At 44.2% G+C, this 16,151-nt stretch overlaps 1 protein-coding gene across 1 annotated transcript in view; it reads right to left on the bottom strand.

The window, feature by feature from the left end:
* Window positions 1-14,847, bottom strand: part of AQP3 (aquaporin 3 (Gill blood group)) — an 89,234-nt gene extending 74,387 nt beyond the window's left edge. The window contains exons 1-2 of the mRNA XM_056542744.1: window positions 14,720-14,847; window positions 11,411-11,527 (exon numbers count right to left, since the gene is read on the bottom strand). Of these exons, the coding sequence (XP_056398719.1) occupies window positions 11,411-11,452 (42 nt within the window). The 5' untranslated portion in view covers window positions 11,453-11,527; window positions 14,720-14,847. The remainder of the gene's footprint in view (window positions 1-11,410; window positions 11,528-14,719) is intronic.
* Window positions 14,848-16,151: the final 1,304 nt, after the last annotated feature.

The raw sequence follows: 16,151 nt of genomic DNA, 5'->3' as shown, positions 1-16,151 counted from the left end.
TTTTTCACTTTTCATTTTCACATCCATCTTTAACAAAAATTTGTCAAAGACCTGTGGGGTGTTAAGGCTCACTATACCCCTTGTTACATTCAGTGAGGGGTGTAGTTTCCAAAATGGGGTCACATGTGAGTATTTATTTTTAATTTATTTCAGAACCACTGTAAAATCAGCCACCACTGTGCAAATCACCAATTTAGGCCTCAAATGTACATAGTGCGCTCTCACTCCTGAGCCTTGTTATGCGACCGCAGAGCATTTTACGCCCACATATGGGGTATTTCCGTACTCAAGAGAAATTGTGTTACAAATTTTGGAGGTCTTTTTTTCCTTTTACCTCTTGTGAAAAGTATGGGGCAACACCAGCATGTTAGTGAGAAAAAATTTTTTTTTTACACTAACAGGCTGGTGTAGACCCCAATTTTACCTTTTCATAAGAGGTAAAAGGAAAAAAAGCCCCCCAAAATTTGTAACGCAAATACTCCCGAGTACGGAAATACCCCATATGTGGCCCTAAACTGTTTCCTTGAAATACAACAGGGCTCCGAAGTGAGAGAGCGCCATACGCATTTGAAGCCTACATTAGGGATTTGCATAGGGGTGGACTCGGATGCAAGGCTTGCAATTGCCTTCACTATCAAAAATATTCTATGCCAGTGATTCCCAAACAGGGGGCCTCCAGCTGTTGCTAAACTCCCAGCATGCCTGGACATTCAGTAGCTGTCCAGCAATGCTGGGAGTTGTTATTTTGCAACAGCTGGAGGCTCTGTTTTGGAAACACTGCTGTACGAGACGTTTTTCATTTTTATTGGAGGAGGGGGAGGGGCAGTGTAAGGGTTTATGTATGGGTAGTGTTTTACCCTTTATTTTGTGTTAGTGTCGTGTAGTGTTTTTAGGGTACAATCGCGGGGGTTTCCCACTAGGAGTTTGAGCTTCAGTGGAAAATTTGCCGCAGCTCAAACAAGAAGCAGGAAACTCACTGTAAACCCCCGCCCGTGTGAATGTATCCTGTACATTCACATGGGGGGCAAACTTTCAGCTGTTGCAAAACTACAACTCCCAGCATGCACTGACTGACCGTGCATTCTGGGAGTTTTAGTTTTGCAACAGCTGAAGGCACACTGGTTGGAAAACTTTGTTAGGTTCTGTTACCTAACTCTGTATTTTTCATACAGTATGCCTCCAGCTGTTGCAAAACTACAACTCCCAGCAAGTACTGATCGCCAAAGGGCATGCTGGGAGTTGTAGTTATGCAAGATTCAGAGGACCACAGTGTAGAGACCACCGCACAGTGATCTCCAAACTGTGGCCCTCCAGATGTTGCAAAACTACAAATCCCAGCATGCCCAGACAGCAAACTGCTGTGTGGGCATGCTGGGAGTTGTAGTTTTGCAAGATCTAGAGGGCCATAGTTTAGAGACTACTTCACAGTGGTCTCTAAACTGTAGCCCTCCAGATGTTGTAAAGCTACAAATCCCAGCAGGACCAAACAGCAAATGGGTGTCTGGGAATGCTGGGAGTTGTAGTTTTGCAAGACCTGGAGGGCTATAGTTTATAGACCACTGTTTATAGACTCACCGCGTCAGTTGCAGGATCACCGCCACTGCTGCACGCATAGGAGGATCGTCGCCCGCCGCTAATCGCCGCCCGCTATAGGTAAGGGACCGCCGCTCCCTGCACAGTTCCCCCTCTCTGCCTGGACTACCGTTGGTGGGCAGAGCGGGGAACCAAACTTTAACCCCACCCCGATCTGCTATTGGTCAGTAGCGGGGATAGGAGGGGTGGCACCCCTGCTACCTCACTCCTATCCCTTCAAGGTGATCAGGGCTGTCTTCAGACCGGCGATCTGCTGCGATTCCAGGTCATACAGGTTTCCGGTGACCCGTATGACCTGGAATCGCCACAGATCGTCGGTCAATTCAGGCCGGCGATTTGCGGTGATCGTCGACATGGGGGGGGTCTCCGGAATGTTCCAGCCATACGGAAGTCATGTGGGAACATACATTTCCACTTGATTTGCATGGGACTTTAAACAAAAACCCCGACCCTCACAAATGGGGATAGTTAAGGGTTGAATTAACTATCCTATATTTTAAGTGGGCATATAAGTAACATGTGACCAAGTATTATCGAAATATCTCCAGCCGTTTGGAAGTTATGCAGTAACATATATTTCCCATAGATTTGTATGGGACTTTAAACAAAAACCCTGACCCTGGCAAATGGGGGTAAGTAAGGGTTAAATTGCCTATCCTATGTTTGTTGCTGACATATAAGTTACATGTGTGCCAAGTTTTATGTTAATATCTTTAGCCGTTTGGACGTGATGCTGAAACATATACTCACACACACACACATATTGAGTTTTATATATATAGATTAATACATTGACAACAAGCCAATGTGTTCATGTGTTTCACAGATTGGCAGTGTCCTCCCTGCTACATTGTATCATATAGCAAACATTTAGACTGGAATGTTCCTGACACTGTAACAAGAATATGTTTTTGATTGTGTAACATTGCAATGATCCCATGGGCTGGAGAGATCATCGGCCATCTTTAATATTGTCACATGACTTTGGTACTGCAGAGTCTGGTCCCACAGATACCTAATACCAGTTCAGGTTAAACATGACCCCCTGCTACCCCTACTCCATGGACACATGACACAAGCGAGAGGGTTGGATAAGAATGACCACAGCAGACAAGTTTATTAAAACATTATAGAAAACTAGGGACTACAATCTGGTGAACCATAATACCAAAAAAATCACCAATATTTTCTGCCAAAAAAAGGGGTCCCCACCCTTATCCTCAGTCATCCGGCCTCTGCCTAGGCCTGTGGCCCTCCATGATAATCATTTCTCTGTGATTTCACACAGGGCCCCAGGGTCATTCACTTTCCTTTCTTTTTTTTTTTTTCGCCCAGACTATCAAGATGATTTCTTCCAGCCACGACTCGTCTCTGGAGAACCTGACGGACAAACATTTCGTACTTTTCAAGCACCTATTGTGCCCTAAACAGTAGTAATGCTCTCCTTGATGTCCCACACAGTAAAATGGATAGATAAGTGGGTTAGGGAAGAGTAGGTAGGTCCATCTCATAGATAGTTGCCTCCTGTAGATAGGTCGCAATGTAGATAGCTGCATGCTATAGGTAGTTTCCCTTGTAGATAGGTACCTCCTGTAGATGGTTTCCCTCTGTAGGTAATAGCCCTCTGTAGGTAAGAGCCCCTGTATATAGTAGTCACCAGTAGATTATTTTTCTCCGTAGATAGACCCCCAGTAGATAGCTGCCCCTTGTAGATAGATCCTCTGTAGGTGGTTTCCTCCTATAGGTAGACCCCTGTAGGTACCTTTAGGTAATTGTCCACTTTCCATGATAAATAAATTAAATATATTTAAAAAAATACAGGAAAGTATGACCTCAAAAGTAGAGACAGAAAGATTCATTGCCAAAGAGTGTAAAACTAACCCCAAAATGTTCTTTAACTATATAAATAACAAAAGGTTAAAAATAAAAGTGTTGGTCTTTTAAAAATTATGTGGACGAAATTATAGAAGGGGATCAGGAAAAAGCTCATATATTAAACAAATTCTTCTCCACTGTATTCACCGAGGAAAATGAAATGCCAGGTGAAATACAGTTTGATAAGGTAAACTCCCCAGTACAGGTCAACTGTCTAACCCAGAAAGAAGTACAGGTCACCTGTCTAACCCAGGAAGAAGTACAGTGCCGCCTACTAAAAATCAAAACAGACAAATCACCAGGTCCAGGTGGCATTCACAGACAGACCCCTATTTTTAATATTCAGGGACTCTATAGTAACAGGGACTGTTCCCCAGGACTGGCGCATAGCAAATGTGGTGCCAATATTTAAAAAGGGGTCAAAAGGTGACTCCAGAAATTATAGACCTGTTAGTTTAACCTCCGTTGTATGTAAATTTTTTAGGGTTTTCTAAGAGATGCTATTTTGGATTATCTTGATAAAAATAAATGTATGACTACATATCAGCATGGCTTTATGAGGGATCGGTCCTGTCAAACTAACCTGATCAGCTTTTATGAGGAGGTGAGCTCCAGACTGGACCAAGGGCAATGGCTGGATGTCGTATATCTGGACTTTTCCAAAGCATTTGATACGGTGCCACATAAAAGCCTGGTGCACAAAATGAGAAGGATTGGGCTGGGGGGGGGGGAATGTGTGTAAGTGGGTAAGTAACTGGCTCAGTGAAAGGAAACAGAGGGTGGTTATAAATGGTACTTATTCTGATTGGGTGACTGTTACTAGTGGGGCACCACAGGGGCCAGTTATTCATTAACCTCTTGGGGACGAAGGGCGTACAGGTACGCCCCTTGCTCCCTGGTACTTAAGGACCAAGGCATACCTAAATCATTCAGCAGGCATCCCGTGCGAATGCCTGGGGGAGTCCTGACACCCCCCATGTCGGCGATCACTGCAAATCGCCAATCAATTCAGATCGGCGACTTGCGGCTATTCCGGGCTGATGATGTCTCTGATGACCCGATAGCCCGGAAAAAATGAATGATCGAAGCTGTCAGAGACAGCCCCGATCATCCTAGAGGATAGGAGCGAGGTGGCAGGGTGCCACCTCTTCCTATCCCCTGCGATTGGCCGATCGGCGGCTGTTCGGCGAATCGCAGGGCAGGGGCGGGGGGAACGTTCCTTTCCCCCGCTCTGCCCTCCCCTGGATGTCGGGGCAGAGCGGGGGAAAGATGGCAGCGAGGTGCGGGGGCCGTGGATGCGGCGGGGACCGTCGGCCATTACCCGTGGACTGTCGGCCGTTACCTAGGGACCGGCGGCAGTCACACGGGGACCAGGAATGGCAGCAGGCAAGTGGTGCGGAAGCAGTGTCAGATGCTGCAGTGAAGATCGCCTTGATCTTCACTGCAGCTTCTAGGAGTTTCAAAACTACAACTCCCAGCATGCCCAGACAGCCTTTGGCTGTCTGGGCATGCTGGGAGATGTAGTTTTGCAACATCTGGAGGGCCACAGTTTGGAGACCACTGTGCAGTGGTCTCCAAACTGTGTCCTTCCAGATTTTGCAAAACTACAACTCTCAGCATGCCCAGACAGTCCAGGCATACTGGGAATCGTAGTTCTGTAACATCTGGCCCTTCAGATGTTGCAGAACTACAACTCCCAGCATGACTGGACAGTCTCAGCATGCTGGCAGCTGTAGTTTTGCAACATCTGTAAGGGCACAGTTTGGAGACCACTATACAGTAGTGTCCAAACTGTAGCGCTCTAGATGTCAATTCAAAGCATGCCGAGACTGTCTAAGCAGGCTGGGAGTTGTAGTTCAGCAACATTTGGTCCTTCAGATGTTGCCGAACTACAGCTCCCAGCATGCCTGGGTAATCTGGGCATGCTTGGAGTTGAAGTTTTCTCCTCCAGTTGTTGCATAACTACAACTCCCAACATGTCCTTCGGCTGTCTGGGCATGCTGGAAGTTGTGGTATTGCAACAACTGGAGCCACACTGGTTGGGAAACATTGTATTTTTCCTAACTCAGTGTTTTCTGTTGCAAAACTATAACTCCCAGCTTGCACTGACAGACCATGCATGCTGGGAGTTGTAGTTTTGCAACACCTGGAGGCACACGAGTTGGGAAACACTGAGTTAGGAAACAGACAGTGGTGTTACCTAACTCAGTGTTTCCCAATCCCAACCATTGTGCCTCCAGCTGTTGCATAACTACAACTCCCAGCATGCACGGTCTGTCTGTGCATGCTGGGAGTTGTAGTTTTGTCCCACCCCCTCCCCCACGTATTCACAGGGTACATTCACACGGGCGGGGGTTTACAGCAAGTTTCCCGCTTCAAGTTTGAGATGTGACAAATTTTCCGCTGCAGCTGCAGAAACACACTGTAAACCTCTGCCAGTGTGAATGTACCCTAAAAACACTACACTAACCCTAAATAAAGAGCAAATCACTACATATACACTACACCCTTACACTGTGCCCCCCTCCGAATAAAAATAAAAAACTTCTTGTATCTCAGTTTTTCCAAAACGGAGCCTCCAGCTGGTGCAAAATAACAACTCCCAGTATTGCCGGACAGCCATTGACTGTCCAGGCATGTTGGGATTTTTGCAACAGCTTGAGGCACCCTGTTTGGGGAAAACTGACATACAGTATTTTTAGTGGAGGAGGCAAGTGAAATGCTTGCATCCGGGTACACCCCTATGAAAATCCCTAATTTAGGCCTCAGATGCGCATGACGCTCTCTCACTTCAGAGCCCTGTCGTATTTCAAGGCAACAGTTTAGGGCCACATATGGGGTATCTAAGTACTCAGGAGAAATTGCGCTGCAAATTTTTGGTGGCTTTTTGTCCTTTTACCCCTTACGAAAATGTAAAGTTGGGGTCTACACCAGCATGTTAGTGTAATTTTTTTTTCTTTTTTACACCAACATGCTGGTGTTGCCCCATACTTTTCATTTTTACAAGAGGTAAATGGGAAAAAAAGACCCCCAAAATTAGTAATTTAGAAATACCCCATATGTGGGCGTAAAATGCTCTGTGGGCGCACAACAAGGCTCAGGAGTGAGAGAGCACACTCTGTACATTTGAGGCCTAAACTGGTGATTTGCACAGGGGTGGCTGATTTTACAGCGGTTCTGACATAAACGCAAAAAAATAAACACTCACATGTGACCCCATTTCAGGAAACTACCCCCCTCACGGAACGTAACAAGGGGTATAGTGAGCAATTACACCCCACAGGTGTCTGACAAATTTTTGGAACAATGGTCCATGAAAATGAAGAATAAAATTTTTCATTTGGATAGCCCACTGTTACAAAGAACTGTCAAACGCCAGTGGGGTATAAATGCTCACTGAACCCCTTCTTATGTTCCTTGAGGGGTGTAGTTTTCCAAATGGTATGCCATGTGGGGTGTTTTTCGCTGTTCTGGCACCATGGGGGCTTCCTAAATGCGACATGCCCCCCAAAAACCATTTCAGCAAAATTTGCTTTCCAAAAGCCCAATGTCGCTCCTTCCCTTCTGGGCCCTCTAATGCACCAGCAGATCACTTTACATCCACATATGATATATTTCCTTACTCGAGAGAAATGGGGTTTCAAATTTTGGGGGACATTTTCACCAATTACCCCTTGTGAAAATGAAAAATTTGGGGTAACAAGCATTTTAGTAAAAAAAAAATGTTTTCATTTTCACGTCCAACTTCAACGCAAGGTCGTCAAACACCTGTGGGGTGTTAAGGCTCACTGTACCCCTTGTTATTTTCCTTGAGGGGTGTAGTTTCCCAAATAGTGTGCCATGTGGGGTGTTTTTCGCTGTTCTGGCACCATGGGGGCTTCCTAAATGAGACATGCCCTGCAAAAACCATTTCAGCAAAATTCACTCTTTAAAATCCCATTGTCGCTCCTTCTCTTCTGAGCCCTCTAGTGCGCCCACAAAGCACTTTAAATCCACATATGAGGTATTTCCTTACTCGACAGAAATTGTGTTACAAATTTTGGGGGGCTTTTTCTCCTTTTACCCCTTGTAAAAATAAAAAAATATGGGTCTACAAGAACATGTTAGTGTAAAAGATGCAGATTTAGATTTTTCTCCTCCACTTTGCTGCTATTCTTGTGAAACACCTAAAGGGTTAACAAATTTTCGGAATGTCATTTTGAATACTTTGAGGGGTGTAGTTTCCATAATGGGGACATTTATGGGGTATTTCTCACAGAAAGGTCCCTCAAATCCACTTCAAACTTAACTGGTCCATGAAAAATTCAGATTTTGAAATTTTCGTGAACATTTTGAAAATTGCTGCTAAACTTTGAAGCCCTCTAATGTCTTCAAAAAGTAAAAACATGTCAACTTCATGATGTCAACATAAAGTAGACATTTTGTATTTGTTCATCAATATATAATTTATTTGGAATATCCAGTTTCCTTACAAGCAGAGAATTTTCCAAATTCTCATGAAATTTGGGGATTTTTCACCAAAAAAGGATGCAAATAAGGACACAAATTTACCACTATGTTAAAGTAGAATATGTCACGAAAAAACATTCTCGGAATCAGAATGAAAGGTAAAAGCATTCCAGAGTTATTAATGCTTAAAGTAACAGTGGTTAGAATTGCAAAAAATGCTCTGGTCCTTAGGGTCAAAATGGGCTCGGTCCCCAAGGGGTTAATGACCTTGTAGAGGGGTTGAAAGGTAAAGTAGCAATCTTTGCAGATAATATTAAACTCTGTAAAGTGGTCAACACAATAGAGGACAGTGCACTGTTATAAATGGATCTGGATAGGTTGGAGGTTTAGGGCTGGGAAGTGGCAAATGAGGTTCAACACTGATAAATGTAAGGTAATGCGCATGGGGAAGAAAAATCTGGGCCTGGGATTATATATTAAATGGGAGAACACTTGGGACGACTGACATGGAAAAGGACTCAGGAGTCTTAGTTAACAGCAAATTTAGCTGTAGTGACCAGTGTCGGGCAGCTGCTACCAAGGCAAATAAAATCATTGGGTGCATCAATAGGGGCATAGATGCCCACGACAAGGAAATAATTCTACCACTGTATAAATCACTAGTCAGACAACACATAGAATACTGTGTACAGTACAGTACTGGGCACCAGTGTACAAGAAAGATATAGTGGAGCTGGAGAGGGTTCAAAGACGGGCAACCAGGGTAATACGGGGAATGGGAAGACTACAGTACCCAGAAAGATTATCAGAATTAGGGATATTTAGTTTAGAAAAAAAGAAGGCTTAGGGGAGACCTAATAACTATGTATAAATATATCAGGGGGCAGGACAGAGATCTCTCCCATTATCTATTTATACCCAGGACTGTATCTATAACAAGGGGGCATCCTCTATGTCTAGAGGAAAGAAAGTTTCTACACCAGCACAGACGGGGGTTCTTTACTGTAAGAGCAGTGAGACTATGGAATTCTCTCCCGGAGGAGGTGGTCATGGTGAACTCGGTAAAAGAGTTAGAAAGGGGTCTGGATGTATTTTTGGAGAATAATAACATTACAGGTTATGGATTATAGATTTATAGGGACAGAGCGTTGATCCAGGGATTTATTCTGATGCCATATTTGGAGTCGGGAAGGAATTTTTACCTCTAGTATGAGTTTTTTTTTTGCCTTCCTCTGGATCAACTCAGTAGGGACTCATTAGGGATATAGGTTGAACTCGATGGACTCTGGTCTTTTTTCAACCTTATTAACTATGTTACTATGACCTCTTTACTTCCTCCTGCACTCTGCAGGCACATGATGCCATCACTCATCTGTGCTGCAACGCAGAGGAAGAGATGCTTTGCCTCTTGTGGCAGCTAGCAAGATGTTGAGTGGCTGCCACAAGAGTTATTAACAGGAGAAGGAGCCAATGGCTCTTCGCTCTGTCAAATTCTCAATAGAGCGCCAAACCAACCATCATCAAAGGTTGGTCTTGGCACTGAGACCAGTTGCGATCTAAACTTTTTACATGTCTTGACCACAAAGAACAGTAGGAAGCATAGTGCTAGCACCCAAAAAAATATAGTGTATATACCCCGTTGTACTCCTATTTGCTCTAATCTGAATTGTGATTACAGGGACAGGGATGGCAATTCACCAGTATAAATAACATTGTGCTATGAGATGTGATGAGCTGTACTACAAAACACAATAGTCCACTGCTACTAGACATAAATTATACATCCGCATTGGCTGTATCCTGAACAAACTGCAAAATGTTGGTTTTATACATAGTTCCTATTATTAGACTCCTGGAGCGCTGTTTATACTCAGTCCAGGAACAGGAAGTTATTGAAGAGGAAAATCTCACATCCAGCAATAAAACACAAGACCAATGAGAAGCAACATAAAATCCTAATAAATAGTGTGCAAAATACTGCTGAAATTAAAGGAAGAATGTACATGTAGGGGGAAATTATTATAGTAGTTATATTCTTGTATACAGGAGGCAGTATTATAGTAGTTATATTCTTGTATATAGGAGCAGTATTATAGTAGTTATATTCTTGTATATAGGAGGCAGTATTATAGTAGTTATATTCTTGTACACAGGAGCAGCATTATAGTAGTTATATTCTTGTACATAGGAGCAGTATTATAGTAGTTATATTATTGTACATATAGTATTATAGTAGTTATATTCTTGTATATAGGAGCAGTATTATAGTAGTTATATTCTTGTATATAGGAGGCAGTATTATAGTAGTTATATTCTTGTACATAGGAGCAGTATTATAGTAGTTATATTCTTGTACACAGGAGCAGTATTATAGTAGTTATATTCTTGTACACAGGAGCAGTATTATAGTAGTTATATTCTTGTATATAGGAGCAGTATTATAGTAGTTATATTCTTGTACATAGGGGGCAGTATTATAGTAGTAACATTCTTGTACATAAGGACAGTTTTATAGAGGTTATATTCTTGTACATAGGGGGTAGTATTATAGTAGGTATATTCCTATACATAAAGGCAATATTATAGTACTGTAGTTATGTTCTTGTACACAGGGCGCAGTATTTTATAGTAGTTATATTCATGTACATAGGGGACAGTATTATTGAAATTACATTCTTGTACACAGGGGGCAGTATTTTATAGTAGTTATATTCATGTACATAGGGGACAGTATTATTGATATTATATTCTTGTACATAGGAGGCAGTATTATAGTAGTTATATTCTTATACATAGGGGGCAGTATTATAGTAGTTATCCAGCAATGAAAGAATTAAGGGTGTCACCCTACAAGAAGATTATCGTGACATTGCTGGATACCATTGGACTGTCTTATTTGGGTATTGGAACCCCGGGTGTGTTTGTGTGGATACCATTTCTAGGCTGCTGCATTGCCTGTTTGTGATACCCTTGCTTGCTCTGGTTGAGAGAACTTTGTGTACTGTTGGAAGTGAGGGGTAGTGGTCAGGGGCGTAGCTAGAAACCCCAGGGCCCCGGTGCGAAAAATTGCCTTGGGCCCCCCTACCACCTGAGGACCCACTTCCCCAATCCCAGACGACCCCTTACTTAGCCGCACAAAGAAATCAGTGACTACAGCACTGATGGGACACTGTCAGGAGAATACAGAACAATATAAGTGACTAACAGACAGGGCCAGACAGACAAAACAGGCATTGAACAATAAGCAGCCCATTTTTCTGGAAGGGGTCCAACTACTGGGACCCCCCACCAATCACCTTGGTTCCAGTTGCTCTCCAGCTGTTATAAAGCTATAACTCCCATCATGTCTGGAGAACCTTAGGCATTATAGTAGTTTTGCAACAGCTGGAGAGCCACAGATTAGGGTATAGCATCACCCATCATCACTGCAGAACTTACAAGTGATTACAGCTATGATGGGACAGTCAGGAGAATACACAATGATATCAGTGACCTGAGTGATGTCTTCCCTGTTGTCTTTTCTTTTCTTCTTCATCTGGTCCAGACGTCAGGACTTCTTCCAGCTCCATCTTCTCTGCAGAGTCTGACACCCGGACATCATTGGTTCTCACTTTGTCAGTAGAGAATAATCATGGAACAGTCAGGAGATACAATAATCATTATTATTCTGCTAAATACTGTACCCCCTGAATATAATACTGCCACACACTGTATCCCCCTCTGTACCTCCTGCATATAATACTGCCACCCACTGTCCCCCCTGAATATAATACTGCCACACACTGTACCCCTAAATAAAAAAAACTTCCACACACTGTACCCTCTGAATATAATACTGCCACACACTGTATCCCCTGAATATAATACTGCCACCTACTGTACCTGCTGAATATAATAATGCCACACACTGTACCCCTGCATATAATACTGCCACACACTGTACCCCTGAATATAATACTGCCACCTACTGTACCCCTAAATATAATACTTCCACACACTGTACCCTCTGAATATAACACTGCCACACACTGTATCCCCTGAATATAATACTGCCACCTTCTGTACCCCCTGAATATAATATTGCCACCTACTGTACCCCTGAATATAATACTTCCACCCACTATACCCCCTGCATATAATACTGCCACACACTGTACACCAGGGGTCCTCAAACTTTTTAAACGGGGGCCAGTTCACGGTCCCTCAGACCGTTGGACGGCCGGACTCTAGATAACAAAACATGAACAATATCTTATTAGTGGACTACCACTTTAAGTACGCAGCACAGTTCCCCCCACATTAGGTTGTAGTTCCCACACATTAGGGTTGGCAGTACAGTTCCCCCACAATAGGTGCCGTACAATTCCCCCACATTAGGTGCAGTACAGTTCCCCCACAATAGGTGCAGTACAGTTCTCCCCACATTAGGTGCAGTATAGTTCTCCCTACATTAGGTGCAGTATAGTTCTCCCCACATTAGGTGCAGTATAGTTCTCCCCACATTAGGTGCAGTATAGTTCTCCCCACATTAGGTGCAGTACCCCCTGAATATAATACTGCCACACACTGTACCCCCTGAATATAATACTGCCTCCTACTGTACCCCCTGAATATTATATTGCCACCTACTGTACCCCTGAATATAATACTTCCACACACTGTATCCCATGCATTAAATACTGCCACCTACTGTACCCCCTGAATATAATACTTCCACCTACTGTACCCCCTGAATATAATACTGCCTCCTACTGTACCCCCTGAATATAATACTTCCACCCACTGTACCCCCCTGAATATAATACTGCCACCCACTGTACCCCCTGAATATAATACTGCCACCCACTGTACCCCCTAAATATAATACTGCCAACTACTGTACCCCCTGAATATAATACTGCCTCCTACTGTATCCCCTGAATATAATACTGACACATACAGTACATACACACACATCATACACACATATCATACATACACCCGCTGCCTCCAGATCCCCCCACAGAATACATCTCCACACATCATACATGCATCTTGTTTACACACATCTATCATTCATACACACATCATTCATACATCATACATACAGTACATACACACACATCGGGGGAGATTTATCAAAACCTGTCCAGAGGAAAAGTTCCTGAGTTGCCCATAGCAACTAATCAGATCACTTATTTCATTTTTAACAAGGTCTCTGCAAAATGAAAGAAGGGATCTGATTGGTTGCTATGGGCAACTCAGCAACTTTTCCTCTGGACAGGTTTTGATAAATCTCCCCCATCATTCATACATCATACATACAGTACATACACACACATCATTCATACATCATACATACAGTACATGCACACACATCAGCAAAATCTGCTGAAGCAAATCGGCACCAAACATATGCACATGTGAATGCACCCTTAGGGTAGGGTCACATGTAACAGATCAATAGTGTATGTTACTCTGCTGATCCGTCAATGACTTGACCCTATAGTGTGCCTCCAGCTGTTTTCCCCCAGCAATCTGCTGTTACACGATGTCTCAGAATACACTGCATGTGCCCACGGTGACTCGCAGGTCCCTGTGTGGCTGCTTGTTAGTGGCAGATTGTTGTTGTGAGCAGCACAGAGGGGAGAAAACAGCAGGAGGCACTCTATAGAGCCAAGTCATCGGCAGATCCGCAGCGTAAAATACGCTGCGGATCTATTACATGTAACCCTACCCTAATGTTAATCTGTACAGGATGATTTATGATAAGAGAGGTTTCCACAATATATAATTTTTTTCTCTAACTTAAAGGAGTACTCCAGGATGCAAACATTTTCATTCAGACTGCCGGCGGTAAAATAATAAATATATATACGCACCAGGGGAGCGGCCTCCGCCGCGATCCTTTTCCTTGTTGCCGGTGGTCGGTCAGTAACCCTGCCGCTCAGCCTATCGCCGGCCAAGGCAGGACTTTGCTGCGGATGGTGATTGTCAGTATGCCTCACCAACCACCGGCAACCAGGAAAAGGATCGCGGCGGAGGCACCTGGGGAGCGACAGCAGGCATGTATATTTATTATTTTACTGCCGGCAGTCTGAATGAAAATTTTTGCATCCTGGATTTCTCCTTTAAGATGTTTACTGTGAGCCAGTGTTTTCTAACCATGGCACCTCCAGCTGTTGCAAAACTACAATTCCCAGCATGCCCAGACCTAGGCTGTCCAGGCATGCTGAGAGTTTTAGTTTTACAACAGCTGGAGGCACCATGGTTGGAAAACACTGGCTTCCGAGGTCAGAGGATGTCACTATGCGCAACTATTATGAAGCGAGCGCAGGAGTTCCTGCGCTAACTTCATAGCCATGCTGTAAATGAACGGCGCTTCATGCTCCTTTTTCTAACAGCACCCCTGTCCTCCTCCATGCTCCTTTTCTTACCCCCGTCCTCCTCCATGCTCCTTTTTCCAACACCCTACCCTTCTCCATTCTCCTTTTTCAGGGGGGGTATTGGAAAAGGAGGTCAGAGGGGGGCTTATTCGTGCTCCTCCTCCCCCCCCCCCCCCTTGTCCTGCTCCTTGTTCCTTTTCCAACCCCCCCCCCAATCTGTCCTCCATGTTCCTTCCACCCCTGTCATACTCCATGCCAGTGTTTCCCAAACAGGGTGCCTCCAGCTGTGGCCAAACTAAAACTCCCAGCATGTCCAGACAGCCTTTGGCTGTCCAGGCACGCTGGGAGTTGTAGTTTGGCCACAGCTGAAGGCACCCTGGTAGGGAAACACTGCTCCATGCTCTTCTAGCCAGCAAACCCTCCCCCGCCACTCTCACCTCTGACCCTCCGTTATTCTTTTCCAGCCTCGTCCTCCTCCTTGCCTTGCAGAGAGGATGCAGCATCTCTAGGCGGTGGCGGTATGTCCTCGTCCTCCTGCGCAGCTGGGGCAGGGACCGTGACGTCAGGTGCGTGCTTCCGACGTCTGCTGCTCTTAAAGCGGCAGTGTCCCTTCCCCCACCCAACTTTACTTGGGGCCGGGGGACCGGACTAAATGAGGCCCCCCTTCAGCACCACCAAAGAAGGGGGTCTCCCGGGGAGCAGAACTGCCAGGGAGTTTTTTTTTTGTGTGTAAATATAGCAAGGGGGGCCCTGCGACCATTGCGACCTCTATAGCTACGCCACTGGTACTGGTGCCAACTGCTTCAACTTTTCTATTATTATTATAGTAGTTATATTCTTGTACATAGGGGCAGTATTATTGTAATTATATACTTGTACATAGGAAGCAGTATTATAGCACTTTTTACAGAGATCAGTATAATACTAGTTATATATCAGACAGGAGGCTCATATCTTGCATTAAACCTTTCTTTTTAATGCCCATAGCAGAAATTTACAGAGAATTTACTTCATAACATTAGAAAAATTTATTAAAACTACAACTCCCAGCAGCCCCTGGAATCCCCTCCCGTGGGGCGGAGACCCTATATAAGGGGCTGGCTGGATCTCCTCTTTCTTTCTTTCTTTCTTTCTGCTCATGGCAGCTAGTTAAGTATAACAATTTTTATCTTCATTGTTTTTCATATAGATTTCCTTTATTGTTCTTTCATTGTACCAGGTTACTGGTGTGTGGGGACCCTTTCATGTTTCCCTATTTCTCCAGTTGTCCTGGTTTTGTTTTTCCAACTCATTCTATATATATTTCTATATACTCTACCTATTTATATATACTGTCCTATATTTTCTATTAATTGTATTTCAGTGTTATTATTATTATCTTCCTTTTCGGTCTCTACATTCCCCCTTTGTGTTTTCACTGTTCCCGGTTCTGTTACTCCGGGTCCTCTCTCCTGTCAGGCGCCATTTTACCCTACTTTCGCGCCGTCTTCTTCGGCTTATTTTCGCCGCTCTCGTCCTTTTCGCGGGCTCTGCAACGTTCGGGGGGCGTGTCCGAGTGATGCGTCCCTTGCGACGCGCCTCCGCTGAGTCCGCGCGTCCTATCACAGAAGTTCTAGCCGTAGTCTCACGAGACTACGGCTGTGAGCTCTGCTTGCTGGGATCCTCCTCCTCTCACCGTCGCCAGTGTTGGGCGAGCGGTGAGAGGAGCGCCAGCATTTAGGTATAGATCCCAGTGAGTTATCTAAGATAGTTTATTGCTAAATTATTACTGTCAGTTAGGCTACTTGTAGCTTCCCCTTATTCATACTGACATCTATAAGATGGCTGGAGATAATTCTACTCCATTTTCTACCCATGTTAATGAGGCTA

The sequence above is a fragment of the Hyla sarda genome, chromosome 1 (assembly GCF_029499605.1).
Source record: "Hyla sarda isolate aHylSar1 chromosome 1, aHylSar1.hap1, whole genome shotgun sequence".
NCBI lineage: Eukaryota > Metazoa > Chordata > Amphibia > Anura > Hylidae > Hyla > Hyla sarda.
Note: the sequence above shows the minus strand (reverse complement) of the source record. Positions and strands in the feature narration are given on the sequence as shown.